The sequence below is a fragment of the Erythrolamprus reginae genome, chromosome 6 (genome assembly GCF_031021105.1).
Source record: "Erythrolamprus reginae isolate rEryReg1 chromosome 6, rEryReg1.hap1, whole genome shotgun sequence".
In the NCBI taxonomy this organism is placed as follows: Eukaryota; Metazoa; Chordata; class Lepidosauria; order Squamata; family Dipsadidae; genus Erythrolamprus; species Erythrolamprus reginae.
In genome coordinates this window covers 53,822,114-53,837,802 of record NC_091955.1, presented here as the reverse complement: position 1 = coordinate 53,837,802, position 15,689 = coordinate 53,822,114, and the positions used below count along the sequence as shown (strand labels likewise).

The following is a 15,689-nucleotide window of genomic DNA, read 5'->3' as shown; positions in this document are numbered from 1 at the left end:
TTATTTATTAAAGTTTATTAATTTTTTTTTAATTAAAGTCGGATGAAAGTTTGGTGATGACATATGATGCCATCGGGCGGGAAAAACCGTGGTATAGGGGAAAAACCCACAGAGTATTTTTTTCATTAATATTTTTGAAAAAACGTGGTATAGACTTTTTGCGAAGTTTGAACCCGCGAAAATCGAGGGAACACTGCATGCCAAATATGGCAAGCAAAATAAAAAATGGATCAGTCACTAGGACCAGAGTTTTAGTCCCCCAAGCTTTGAGACTCATGCTGGAACCCAGCCTCAGGAAACTTCCATCTCCTTGGATGTGTGCTTTGGGCTATTCTATGTATAGTATTTATGTTTTTTTTATTTATTTAGTGTTACTATTTAGGAGGACTTGGCAGCAGAAAGAAATAATAACAAATGTCTTAATAGCTGACCATCAGCCTCCCAATTAACCAATCAGAAGCCACACCCAACTGTGAACAGAATAGTCCAAAGAACACATTCCAGTAGAGAGATAAATTCACTGAGGATGGGCTCCAGTCTGAAAGCTCAGAAGATTAAATCCCTGGTCCCTGTCTAACCCAGATTGATCCTACAACATTATCCTGGGATATGTATATTTGCCTTCATTCATGAAAATCAAAGTACCAATTATTATTTAAACCATAATTTTTCAGACATCACCATTTTAAGATAACTCCATAAAGCCTAAAATTGCCAAGTTTGAGAAGCATTCATTACACTAAAAACAGAGATGATATGTTTTTGGATAAGTGGCATGTTATGCAATATCAGTTTACCAGAGGCAAACTAATGAGGTTGTTCTCTGTCACTTTTTCTGACTCCAAAAGTAAAAGAAAGACAGGTTTCCAAACAGATCTGAAAGCTGTCTCCGTCCACCCTCTTTAAGAACACTTGTGGACTGGTTTAGGGCTCCAGAAGCAGTCTTTAAAATAAAGATGATGTCAGAGACTATTTTACACCATCCAGCTTTCAATTTTTAAAACAATTAAAATATTTTTAAAAAATAAAAATAAAGCCAGGCAAGTTAAGGAGCCCAGTAGCACTAGCAAGTCTCCACAAACACACTGATGAATAAGGTCCTGCATTGCCTTCTAAAACTGGTCTAAAACATTAACACAATCAAAACATTGTGCTTGGAAATATATCATTTAAAATATAGTCCCATAAGTAAAGGGCTTTTGTAAAAGCAAACGTTACAGCAAAACTCCACGTGTTTTGTATGTGTACCAAAAGGCAGGCAGAAACGAAGTTACACAGGAGAAGATTCTATCCTTTGAAAGGAAAATGAAAACAGAGCAGAGCAAGACACCGCAGATGGAGTCAATATGAAAGCCACTTAATCCTGTCTGTGGTTTTGTTTTGTTTTTATCCATCCCCTTCCTCTACTCTTTGCTCCAGAGTAAGCTATAAAAGGTGTCTGAAGTATACATTTTATACTAAAATGAACATTGAATGAAATATAACATTGGAATGATTAAGAGTAGATTATGGTCACCCCAGTGGTGGTAGAAATCTCTTTTGCTCAATCTCTTTCTTTCTTTCTTTCTTTCTTCTCTTTCTTTCTTTCTTTCTCTCTCTCTCTCTCTCTCCCAATCACAATAGTATTTGAAAACTGCAAGCTGTCAGATAAAAATTTCTGATCCTACTATCTTCTTTATGCAATTTTATCTGAAACAATAATGACAGGCTGTGGTACAAAATGGCAATGGCAGAGAACATCCAAAGAAACTAAAGGAAGCTTTAAGGGAATGAGAAGTCCTTGTCCATGCCCAAGACATGTTTATTTATTTTCTTTCACGGAGATGAAGCTTTTCTATAGTTTCTTTTACCATGTTTACAATTTTGACCTGGGGGCCATATTTGCAATTTGGCTGCTTTCCTTCTTTTTATTGGCTTCATTTTACTTGCATATGGATTTTAATATGGGGTATCTTTCTATACATCTTTGAATATATATGTTTCCCTATTTTCCAGTTTACATGGGTATTCTCATGTTCTTTGGAGGTGGGGGACAAACTCCAATTTTGCATCTGGGACATAATCCCTACTCTTACTTTTATTTAGTATCTTGGACAAATTCTTGCCTCTGGTTTGAATTAGTTAGCTTTCTGGAATTAGGTACTGGCTTCCAAAGAACGGTGGTACGTTTTGTAATGCAATCCTCACCTCGGTCATTTTCGTATAATTCTGTTTTATTTTGTTTTTACTGTTTAAAATTAAAAATAGCCCAATATTAGTAAGAATATCAACAGCTAAAGAAGTAGAGAAAAGCTGGGAAATGAAAATAGGAAACTTAAATTTAAAAATCATCTTGAAGAAAAAAATTGGCAAAAAAAGTGGACAGAATACAATGCCTTTGGGATTGTATGAAATATAAATTTGCTATATTTTATGCAATCCCAATTTTTCCCTTCTTCCATGCTGATTCTAAAAACTTGCTGATCCAGGGAATTATTCAGCTACACTAAATAAAAGAAGCACAGTATTTTTGTTTTCAACCAACTGAAGTTTCCAAAAGCAGTTTAATCATGTCAAGCATATTGTCACTAGCTGATATGAAGCAGATGGAACTTATGTTCTTAAAGTTTGCTACTTTTGTGTTCTCCAGTATCAGTACAAAGGCTTATCTGCAGTTCTCAAAGAAATATAAGCTGGAATTGTTGCTTTATTGCAGCTGCTATACCAAAGTCATGACAGGACTGAAATTTTATGAAAGCTAGTAGCTCCATGTGACCTACCAAAGTTATTGTAGCAAGATGCATGTTAGCATGGCAAATTTCACAAATATTTATTTCATATTTGTTCCTTTTCAACTGAATGACTGAATATATTCTAGCATTACCAATATTCCACCACACTCATAGTTAGCATTACATAATAACAAATCTGCTGCAAATAGAACACTCCTTGAGGGCAGTTAAATATTAGCCAATTAAGAAATAATTAAACTACTTGAAATCACATTCATTGAATAAGGTAACTGCCAGGCTGAAACACAGGGTGAGAATTAATTTTCCACAGACCCTCTTGCAAACTTAACAGAACAATTTTGAAAAGTGCCCCTAAACTAACTAAAGGAAAAACATAGCTAATAAATATACTATTAACATATATAGATATAGTGATAGAGATAGAGATAGAGATATACCACTAGTCAATAAAATTTACCCAACTGCATAATCAATTGCAGGAAAGAATTTTTTATTTGTAAACTGGTGATGTATGAAAGTTCTGGAAAACATTTTTTTTGCCTTCCCTTTGTGTCTGCAATAAGAGCAAATAACTCATAATATTTAATATATAGGCCCCTGTCGCTGTAAATATCTTGACCATCTCCTTAGGCTGGGTGCCAGTTATTCCTCTAACATATAACAGAAAAAGAAAACCACTTCAATAAATTAGATTCAGGCAAACTCCTTCGGCATGTAAGCAGAATGAAATTTAAATTGGATCTTGATGAAATACTAGCAAAATGAGATGTGTGTTGCATATATTCAGTCAATCGTTTGGTTAATTTAAATCAAACTATTTGCTTGAATTTTAGGAAGGAACTCATGGGGGAAGAAACCCACATTTTTTAACCCTGACACTCCCCCGAAATGTTTCTGTTTACATCGATTTACTCAAAACTGACTCTTGGCAAAGATAAAGTAACCATTGCCTATATAAAATATAGCAACAATCTGCTGCTTGTTATCCCTGCCTAACCAGATGCCGGTCTCTAATGATTTAAAGCCTTTGAAAATTGCTTAATATTATGATGGAATACTGTTGCCGCTCAGTGGAATTATGATCCCCATTTTCTTACATTGGCCTTTTTCAGTAGACTGATCAGAGATGCAAAAATCTAGGGCATTTACTTCAATAGCACGGAAATCTCTATGTACACAAAGAGTAGAATAAACATTCTGGGGGGAAAAAATGAAACCAGCAATTATGTTCCAAGGGGAGAATATAATATATACAAGCCATAACATCCCTCTCTTTCTCTCTCTGGCTCTGCCACTCTTTTATCTGTCCATAATGACTTGAGAAGCCTTAGCAAAACCTAAGCAGCTGCCTTTTGAATTAGACCAAACCTTGCTATTCCTTCAAATAATAAGATATGGTATTAGCATGAATGGTACAGCAGTTTCTTCAAATGCAGAAGCAAAACTATAATCTATAATTCTGAAAATTGTGTGCAGCAAATTTTGACTTAGATACACAGTTTTCAAAAATACTTGTTATTGACACTATTCTTTTTTAATTTGAGAAATATTATTATTATTTATTATTATTTATTGGATTTGTATGCTTTGGGTGTTAAATAATTATTAAATATTATGGATTTAGTGAGATTAGAAATGTATAGTTTTACCTTGCCTAAATAAGACAGTATTTAATTATACAACCAGGAGACAGTGAATTTTAAAACTACCTAAGGAATAAAAGTCATCTATGTGACTTTGTGCCAGTCAACCTCTCTCAACCCAACCTACCTCACAGGGTTGTTGTTGACAGGAAAATAGGAAGGGGCGGAAATATTGTGCATGTTCATTTCCTTGTATTATTTATAAAAATAATAAAGGCAGAATAAAAATAAATAAATTAAATAAATAAGAAGAAGCAAATACCCATCCTTCTCCAATCACTGCAGAAGATATAGTCTTAATCCTATTTAGAATAGATTAATTCAGATTGGTGCAAATTTATTTATTTACTTATTTGTTTGTTTGTTTGTTTGTTTGTTTATATTTCTATGCTGCCCAACTCCCTAGGAACTCACAACAAAAATAAACATGGATCAATATAAAAACATTTCAATTAAAATAATTGCAGCCATCCATACATTCATGGGCCAACCTCGCTAGTAACACTCCCCCCCCCCAAGGTCAATGCCCCAGGCCTGTTGGAAAAGCCAGGTCCTTGTGGCTTTCCGGAAAGCCAATAAGGTGGTGGTAGTATGGATCTCAGGAGGTAGCTGATTCCAACAATTCGGGGCAGTCACAGAGAAGGCTCTCCCCTGTGGATCTGCCAGTCGACACTGTTTAGCTGATGGGACCCAAAGAAGACAAACCCTTTGTGACCTTACTTTACTGGGAGGTATGTAGTAGAAGGCAGTCTCAAAGATATTCTAGCCTTGAGCCATGTAGGGCTCAATTACTCCAATATTACAGATTTAAGTGAACTTTGAGTTAGTCTTATTGAAATCAAAAGGATTAAACTCAGTAGGTTTTTAAAAACATGATTAAGTCTGGATCCAAGTTATCATACTTTTTTATAGGAGTTCTCTATAATTTAAGATGTATTTTGGAACTTGATGATATATCCATTATCAGCTATTTCCAAGTGTACTAACTACTTTACTATTTTAAATCTATTGTATTCAATGTAGTTTGCTTCACTTAGCGGGATTTTTTATGAATTTGTCCCGGAGATATTTCATTCATAAGAAAATATATATAGAATTGTGATACAGGCATTCCTTGACTTACAACCGCAATTGAGTTCAAAATTTATGTTCCTGTGAGACAGTCATTAAGTGAGCTATGAGCTGCCCCGAGTTCTCGGAAATGGGCGGCATACAAATCTAATAAATTATTATTATTATTATTATTATTATTATTATTATTATTATTATTGAGCTTTTTCCCATTTTACTGCATTTCTTGTCACAGTTCTTAACTGAATCACTGTAGTTGTTAACTTAGGAACATTGATGTTAAGTGAATGTGGATTCCCCATTGACTTTGCTTATCATAAAGTCACATGAACCCAAGCCATCATAAATATGAGTCAATAGCCAAGCATTTGAATTTGGATCATGTGACCATGAAGTTGCTGCAACAGTCATAAGTGTGAAATATGGTCATAAATTACTTTTTTGTCATAGTGGTAACTTCGAACAGTCATTAAACAAACTATTGCAAGTCAAGGACTACCTATATCCTGCATCCACCAAGTCTCTGTTATCACCCCATAAGTGTTAAAATGATTTGACTGAATATATTAATTAATGCAGCTTCATTTAATGCAACAACCCTTTCAAATGTATTAGATTATAAATCTCATAATCTCTAGCACAGTGGAGAGCAATAATAATTGTAGTCTTTCATCTGACTACTGAAGAAAAAAAAAAGTTCTGTTTGGAACAGAATCTCTATAATGAAATAAGTCCAAAGCACACCCTAATTTCTTCTGTGCCATAACAACATTTCAGGCTTCTAGTGGCCCAAATATTACTGTGCCTCCAGTAATTTCAGTGGGAATATCTGCCAGGAATGGATCTGAATGTGATAGTTTTAACTAGTATTGCAGCTCCTTTACCAATTACAGATTACCAATATAATACAGTATATTGCAGACTATATAGTGTTCAACCAGATACTGCCACTTTTGCAGGGATATGAACTCTCAACCTAGATTTGAAGAAGCACCCAGAATACTGATTATCAGAACATTGTTACTGGATCTCTTACTACATTAATCTTGACAGTTTAATGCAGCAGATCCTATAAACAAAATTCCAGTGTTTCTAGTTAAAGATCCAGAACTCTGTACTTTTCAAAATCAGTCACTGATGATGTTATCGACTCGTGCAATAAAATGTTGGCATCACACTTCAATAGAAAGCCAGCTAAAGTTCCTAGAATTATATAGATTTCCAGATGGTAGAAGAGTCATGTATTAACCTCAGGGCCAAAGTCCAAGATTTCTCAGCTCAGGAGGAGCCAGTTGGGTGATGATAGTGGTCTTCAAAAGACCTCAACTGCTATGAGCATGCCAGGGTCTAAAACACTTGACACTGTTCAATATAACATGTCCTTTCCTTATTCTTCTTTTAAAAACATTTCAAAATCAACAATAATTAAAAAAAATAAAGCAATAATACAATGATTCTCTATAATGAATTGAATCAATTCATTACAGAGAGTCATTTCATTATTATTTTATATTATTGTTTAAGCAAGTTATCTTTTTCCTGAACAGAAGGATGGTTATTCAAATTTCAGAATGCAGATACTTTCCTTTAACTACCTGCACAACTTGGGATTCCTTAATCATTACGTTAAAGTGTTTTTACCATATTTACATCAGTTGTATATTTCCAGAGTCCCTAATGTGAATGTATTACATAGGAATTTGACTATGTAATTATTTTTTATTGAAAACATGGCTTCTTCTGCTCTATATCTCTCATTAACAAAATTTGGCTCCAAAATGCAGCTCGTGCAAGGGAGGTACAGAGTCACCTTAATGAAGCAAAGTTAAAGCTGTCCAACAGAAAGAACCATTTGCTGCCAGACAGGGGATCTAGGGAAAGTAAGAGCATATGACAAAATGTGTGTTGTGACATCATGAAGCAACCCACATGACTTATAATGCCGAGATGCAAGCACAGGGAAAGCAAGGATCAGGTTGTGATTGTCCAGGTTCCCACACATGAACCCAACCAATTCAGCACTCCGAGACTTCCCAAAGAACTGTTTTCATCCATGCTGAAAGGATGTACTCAATAAAATAGTTCTTTGAGAAAAATGCAAGTTTTGGAGTGTTGAATCAGTTGGGTTCAGTAGTTGGGACCTTATCAGTGATATCATAATGTACTTTTCCTCATCTTTTCATGATTGCTGTTAGCAGTGAAGCTTTTAGACTGTCACAGCTCTGGTTGAACCCCATAATCAGTATTATATCAGATGCCCTAAAGCAAGACACTATGTTTTTGCCATTTCTGGCTGAAGGGAATAGAAAACTTTCTTGCCTTACCTTACCAAGACCATTAGATCATGAAATGAAGAACTGGAGGGTGGGGGCAGCTAGGGAAGCTTACTAGGTGCTAAATGGATGGCATGCTTTGCTAGCAAATAGTAAAGGTCTAGCATCAGTTCTAAATAACTTGTGTTATTTTGTCTGACTGATAATTTATATCTTGCAAATACCTTGGATTTTGCAAGACCCTACTGCTTCAACTGTTTCTTTTAGCCTTTAATTCAGTGTTTCTCAAACTTGACAAGTTTAACATTTATGTACTTCAACTACCAGAATTCCCCAGGGAGCAGGAATCCACACATTTTAAAGTTGCCAGGTTTTTGAGAAACACTGAGTAGATTATATGTTGTTCTGTTTTGGATGGAACTGAGGCACCTACCTGAACTCGAGCTTCGGTGAGTTCCGTTCTCAGAGCCAACTGTTCTCTGACATAAACATCAGGGTAATGTGTCTTCTGGAACACTTTCTCCAGTTCTTCCAGCTGTAAACTGGTAAAAGTGGTTCGGTGTCTTCTCTTCTTACTGCTGGAAACGTTGCTGTCACATTTATCACCAAGTTCGTCCAATTCTCTTTTCTCCGGAATCCCTTTCACAGGAGACATTCGGAGGTTGCTGCAAGTGTCCAGTGGTCTGCCCATCTCAGAGTGCAGTGATTGACTCTCCACTTTTGTAATCTCAAAATTCACTGCAGAAGAAAATAAATGAAGTTGACCTACGTTCATGTTAAGTTTGACATCATTTTTTAAAAAATAAAACCAATAGATGGCTTGTAAGAATATGTGAAATGTTTATAGGTGTATGTTCTACCCATGAGTGAGACTTGTTTTGCCTAGATTTCCTTTTATGTGAATATCTAGAAATTAGTGGACAAGATCAGGCTATTATTGTGAATTTTGAATTGAGTCTCATCAAGATCTGCCTGATTTTTTTTCAAATAAGATGCACTTTTCTTTTTCTACTAAAGATAAACTGATTCATACTTAGAATGGATATCAGATCGATGAAATAGTACAGACATATGGTACAGTACTAGACATAGCTTCTTAACAATAAATCTGGCTGTATTCATGGGGAGTTAACTTTGTATTAAATCTATTCATTTAGAACAAGCCTTATTCTCTTCAAGAGGGCATATTCTTTATGAAATAGCTCTAAAGGGTCAGCTATACTGTGAATCCTATGTCTACTTTTCATTTACAATGTAGTCAAAGGGATTTATTTTCAGTAAGACAAGCAATCTGATCAAATATAATAATAACCAAATGTACTTAGGAGTAAGTTCAATTGGGGATAATGAAACTTATTGCAGAAAAAAGAATATGCAGAGAAACAATCTGAATAGTATATGCCATTTGTGGAAAAAAATCAATTAGAGTTTTATAATGCTTTTCTTTGGATGCATGATGTCCAGTTATTTTATTTTGCAAATTATTTAATAATGAAAATTATTAGGGGTGCATGTACTCTATTACAAGGATTTGTTAAAAAGTGCAACATACTGAGTCAAGGTTAGTAAGAAATGGAAATATTTCACAAAAAAATAATGTTCTTAGTTTTTGATTGAGTGGCTTTGCTTCCAATCAGTTTCTTTATTACTGCAAACTGGGGGAAGGGCTCTTTAAAATCATAACTCAGTCAAACTGGTTATTTCCTATATTTTTCCCTGGTCCTGCAAGAACTATTTATCTTCTCAGAAACACTCACTGTCCAAGATAAAGCTTAAAGTATTCCCCCGCTCCCACTTAGCTTCTGAACAAATTCCCATGATTCCACACACCCTTCTAAATATGTCATATTTCTAAGATGATTGATGTTACATGTTGGGATGAAATCACAAATTTAGGAAGAAAAATTCCATCTAGCCATAACAATAAGCATTACAATGAAAGGAACTTAACTTTCTATTTGGGATTTGTTTTTAAAGTTCTCTGTGACTCCCGGTAATTTCACTACACTGGTCTGCTCATTGGGTATGATTTTAACTAGGTATGGCTTACAATTTATGCCACTAGGTGAGATTCCAAGCAAATTCAATGGAATGTTCTACTTCTCAAATATATCTATGCATTACTTATAAATTAGGATTGGAGTTGCTCTTTTGTCTGTCTCTCACACACTTGCACAGATACAAACAGGGAGAGAATTACATGCATAAAATAAAACTATATATAAAAATTAAATAATTTAAGTGAGATGAGAAATAATGGTTTAAATTCTGCCAACAATGTACTTTCAGGTTGCTTTCTTGGTAAAATTTTGATGCCATCTTTTATGAATGCAAACCATAACTAAACATGTATGAATACTGGCCAAATATTAGGCATTAACAAATAGCAAACTAATTGATACTTTTATGAAATTGGTAGATTCATTAGAGATTTCCTGTATTTCTCCATATGTATATGGTGATGTAGGAGTGTGTGCTGAGAAGTGATTCTTTTTGAAATCATTTGAACTTTTTTCTTAGGCACATGGAACACTGAGAACATTACAAAAGAAAGGGTAAATCCTTAATTCTAATAATAAGGGAAATTATACTATGATTCAAAATGAATCTTACCAAAACTTAATAATTCATTGAACATAGCTGCTTTATTTAACATGTTTGGTATGCAAATGCCTTTTACCATAATGCATTAAATACCGCCCCTTGCTGTTCTTAATTGCAAAATTGCTAAGAAGCCTTCCATGAATTTAAAGTCTTTATAAACTCCTTTTCTTAGAATCAATTATCGATTAGAAATTTGATGTTTCTTTCTATTCAGCTATAAAAAGGTGGCATTTTTCATTCTATATTCTTTTTTAAAAATTACAAATACAGTGCCTTAAAAACAAATCTATAACCAGTTGTCTGAGTCTAAAATTAAAGCACAAAATCATCTTCCAGTTGTGAATTATGTGGCAAAGAACACATTGCAAAGGAGAAAAGAAATGTAGCATTTAAAAACAGAAATGCTAACTAATCCCAGAAAGGTTGAGGGGTTAACTAGGTTGGCCAGCCTCAGATTGTTTGTTTTGTTAAGTGATGAGTTTTTGCACTACTTACATGACTAAAGAGAATTCCAATCCACTTAAACTGAAGGACTAGGTAACAAAGCATTTCTCCTTGACTTAGTCTGTCAGGTTTATGGACCAGGGTAGATAAGAGATGAAAGTGGGAAAGTAACGGAAAATGCTTCCAGGTTAAGGAGGCAAATTTGCAAGTTAGGAAGAGCAAGGGATGTTTTGCTGCCCTTTTTTGTTACTGAGTTTTGGATGACTCTGAAGCTACTGTGAAACAGTTGGATTTAGTGGAAGATGCGTTCCCTATAAATCTCAGAAGGAAGCTAATTCCAACATACCCTTAGCAGTTAGAAGTGGTGAAGTGTGTGGCTGTATGTGGGGGATGGGGTAATCTAGCTTTTTGGATGGCGTTTTTTTAAAAAATTAACAAACAAACCCCAAAGCTTCTCAAAGTCAAGATCATTCACAGAGTGGCCAAGTTCCAATGATTTTCCAGGCTGGAAAAGTGTTAACAGGCATGCCTGGCTGTCACGAAAGCCTCAGTGCAATGTACAATTGCTTCAGGAGCCCATTGAATTCTTACTTTTCATTTTCTAAATATGAGCATCTAATAACAAACCAAGGACTTCATTTCTGCAGGAGTCTGCTACTACTACTGTTACTACTGTGCTACTAATTGCTTCTGCCAGCCACCCTTACTGCTCCTGGGTGAAAGGGAGAACATACTAAGAAGGACCTGAACCTTTAGTAGTGGTAAGTCCTGGCAGGCTTCTGGTTTACAACATTTCATTTTGATGGGCTGTTTCTTCAACCTTCCGCAAGTAGGCAGAGCTGCGAAGCTACACAGCGCTTCCAGGCAACATAAAATTAACCAAAAGGGCAGCTGCTGGTTTGAGTGAGAGAGAGAAAGAGAGCGAGAGAAACAGTGAGAGAGAGAGAGAGAGAGAGAGAGAGAGAGAGAGAGAGAGAGAGAGAGAGAGAGAGAGAGGAAGTAGTAAGACCACTACTTAACTATGCAATTGTTTATTTTCCCCTCCATGCAATTTATCTTAAGGAGCACACGAAATGAAATATGAAGAAACTATTTGCTAAGGAAAGTAAGTGAAGGAGAAATAGGGAGCTGAAGCTATCCGTGAAGCAGCAAAGGTTTTTTTTTTTTAATGAAAACATAATTCAATGTAATCGTGGCGACCGATGCTTCTATAAATGGTGAGTGGGTTCAAGTGATGCCTTTTGTATGTTATCGGTAGTTAAAAGGGAGAGGGGGTGGAAGAAAGCTATTTTTAAACCGACTGGGCCAGTTGACCATAAGCAAAAAAGAAACTCAACAGCAGAGCAATGTTCCCTTTCCAAACCACAAGCCTGGTCCTTCAGTCATCGCTTTGTTTCGTTCTGCCATTGAGTGCTCTTATTCTCTCTATATATCAAAAATAAATAAAAAATAAAAAATGTGCTGACTCGGATATTCAATCGTAAAATGTGGAGCTGACTTATGTACGGTTCAGACAACAGCGGCAGAGCCGTTAGCTGAAACAGGATGAAAATGAAAAGTTTCTACCCGCGTCAAAACTAAAATGAAGTTTTGGGGCGCCAATTAATACCTCCCCTCCCCCCTCCAAGCAACTGCTGCTTTCTGCCAGCCTCCCCCCGCACTGGCCCGATCAATAATTTAAAGGTTAACATCCTCGGATTCTGCCCGCCGAGTCTTTGCGGATTCACTTTCGTTTTGCTAAACGAAAAGGGAAGATGCGCCGTTGATGTTTACCAAAGAAAAGCGGCGAGCATTTCCTCCGCTAAGATCCAGAAAACCTACGAGGGCAGAATTTCGAGCGCACGGGCCGAGATTTAAAACAGCTTCCGCATTTTCCAAGGATTTCCTAAAGGACGTTCTTCCCAGAGGATCGTAAAAGAAAGTGCGCCTGGAAACAATTCAAATATTCCCGGGCGCTTCCCAGACCAAGCTTCTGCCCGAGGGAAGGCTGGGTGCGTTGTGCTTGCGTTTGGGTAACCAGTTAGCCTAGAACGCAACTGCCAGCGTTGGTCAGAAGTGGTCAAGTAACTAATAAAATGAAACGGCAGACGGAGAGGAATGCGCGATACGTTTTCTCGTTTCTTTTTAAAAAAAGCGCTCGGGGTTTTTTTTCATTCACAATTATAGCAGCCAGTCGTAATTTTCTTTTCCTCCCCCCTCCCCCCCGCGAAGTCATGGCTATTGATTTCAATAATTTTGAAGGTTCTCTTTAATGCCGTCGCCCATAAATAACGCGAATCTGTCAAAAGGCCTCTTTCGGGCGTCCGCCTCTCCCCCTCCCATCCCCAATCTTCTTCTCTTACGGCTCCTAAAGCCGAACCGGCATCTAAGGAGGTCGGGATTTTTTTTTAGGTGGATCGAGCCCCTAAAATGCCAATCACAGCATCAACCAGAAACTAGCCAATCGCATTTTTTTTTTTTTTGGCCTGACCCGTTGTACTCCAACTCTCCTGATAATTTCCGGTTCAGGGTGTTATGCAAACCCCAGTGTGTAAAATCAGATATTAAATTTGCTGCAGGGAGCCGGACTGTTTGTGTTTTCTCTATCTCTTTCTCTCTCTGTCTCTCTCTCTCTCTCTGTCTCTCTCTCGCTCGCTCCACTTTCTTTCTTTCTTTCTCTTTCTCTTTTCTTTCTCTCTCTCTCTGCGTCTGTGTTTCTCTCTCTCACTCACTCACTCACACACACAGAGAGAGAGAGTGAGAGTTTCCCTGTTCCCAAAGGCCAGCTGGGCTCCATTGGCGCGGGTTTCCTTCTGAGAAACAGGATTCCGGCCCAGGTTTCGGGACAGACATCCTCAAAACCGTCCCGTTCCCCCCTTCTCCTCCCTTTGCCTCGCTTACCGGAGGGGTCCCTAGCCGGGGAAGTCCTCTCCAGCCGGCCGTGAGGAGCGTAGGCAGCCTGACCCACGCATTTGCCTCCGCCTTTGGCGTAGAAGGCATCGCCGCCGTCCAGCGCTTCTATAACGTGCTCCAGAGGGGCTACGGGGCCCATGTAGAAATCGCCGCTTTTGCCCGCCGCCGCCGGGGGGCTCTTGAGGCCGAATTTCTCGCTCAGGAATTCCATAATCCTCGACGGAGCCGCTCTCGCCCCAGATGCTGCCGTCCTGCTCTCCGGCTCCCGCGACGGAGGCGCCCCGACGGCGCTTTTTATATCTTGAAGCGCAGCAGGGGCTTCTTGCGCAACCCGCTCTGCGCGCAGCCTCCGCTGGCTCCACCCAGCCTCTGAGCCCCCTTTCCCCCCGCCCCGCTTCTCCAAGCCTCGTCCCCCAGCGGAGGGGACGCCGGCCATGGGAAAAGGGGGGGCGGCTGGGAAGAGCCCCTCTTCCACCGCAACCCACTCACATTTCGGGCCGGCTTTTCCCCAGCCCAGAGGAGTCCTGCCCCCCCCTCCCCGCTCCCCCTTGTCCCAGCGACGCAGCCTCGACCCGAAGATTTAGCTTGGGCTCCGGTAAACCGGAGGAGGAAGGCAAAAAGACCGATGATCGGGGGGCGGGGGCAGCAATGAGGCTGCCGCGCAAATTCCAAAGCCCTGCTTGGAGCCGGCAAGAGAGCGCCATTCCGGGAAATCGCCCGGGAAACTTCTCTGACCGCCTTCGAAGGAAGCGCCTTGGGGAAACCAGCAAAAAGAGAGAGTTCTGCCAGGCCGGCGTGGAAAACAGCTGCCACTGCTGCTGCTGCTAGAAATTTTCAAAGGACTAGGGGTGACCCGATAGCAGTATTCCAGCGTTTGAGGGACTGCCACAAACAAGAGAGGGTCCGTTTATTTTCCAAAGCACCAGAGAGAAGGGCAAGAGACAACGGAGAGAATAAAAGAGAGAAGTAACCTGGAATTAAGAAGAAATTCCCTAACACTGAGGACAATTAACCAGTTGCAACAGTTTGTCTTCAGAAGTTGTAGGGGCTTCATCACTGTGTATTTCTTTCAAAGACTGAGCAGCCACCTGTCTGAAATGATAGAGGACCTTCTGGGGTTGGACTAGAAGATCTCCAAGGTCCCTTGCAGCTCTAATTCTGATTGGAATTCTCCGGAAGTAAGCAGTCCTCTTAATGGCTTCTGGCTCTAGGCTCCAGATCCGAAGCAAAACTCAAGACTGAATAGGATTGTAATCTGGAGCACTTCCGCTTCCAAAGTGCAGTAGCCTTATCCCTGCGTTTATTTTCGAGCGACCCTTTTAACGTTCGGGAGCAGCTTTGCTTAACTTAAACAGATCGGCAGGCCAAATAACTTGACTCCAGAGAAACGCGGGACCTCTGGGGATCCAGAGAAGCTCGGGTATCGCCAAGTAAACCGCGAGATTGCGATTCCCCAGGAGAGAGCACCCTACCCACCGAAACTGATGCCTGATATTTTGCTCTTCCCTCAAAAATATTAGGCGGTTTAAGAATACAGTATTTCAAAGTGAATGCAGGAGGATGGGTCTGCATGGATCTCTGGCAAGGAATGGCAGAGAAATGAGCTATGGACATTGTGAAACCCTTTTGGAAATGGGATGACGATGATGGTGGTGGTAGTGGTGGTAGTGGTGGTGGTGGTAATGGCGAACGAAACCATTTTAGTGCTAGTAACTAAAAATAATAGAACTGTAGCATCTTCAAGGCTAACGGGCTGGTTGTGAACTTTGTAACCTAGGAATTAGGAAAGCCTTTATTTCTCTATCCCCACGCCCACCCCAGCATCTTTAATCTTTAAAGACGCTAAAAGTTTCTCATTGTTTATTTTAAGCAAACCTGCTGCATGCATATTAAGTGTAGCGAGCCAACTAAAACTGATTTACAGTATTGTTAAAACAATTCCCTCCAATCTAAACCTTTATTTGCTGTTAATTCTTCCATTCCAGAAAAGGTGGGGAATGCTGCAACCATTTGTCGTCTTTATGCCTTTT

At 38.7% G+C, this 15,689-nt stretch overlaps 1 protein-coding gene across 1 annotated transcript in view; it reads right to left on the bottom strand.

Annotated features, from left to right (window-relative positions):
- Nucleotides 1-13,963, bottom strand: part of ALX1 (ALX homeobox 1) — a 35,800-nt gene extending 21,837 nt beyond the window's left edge. Inside the window, exons 1-2 of the mRNA XM_070754771.1 lie at nucleotides 13,648-13,963; nucleotides 8,153-8,457 (exon numbers count right to left, since the gene is read on the bottom strand). Of these exons, the coding sequence (XP_070610872.1) occupies nucleotides 8,153-8,457; nucleotides 13,648-13,870 (528 nt within the window). The 5' untranslated portion in view covers nucleotides 13,871-13,963. The remainder of the gene's footprint in view (nucleotides 1-8,152; nucleotides 8,458-13,647) is intronic.
- Nucleotides 13,964-15,689: the final 1,726 nt, after the last annotated feature.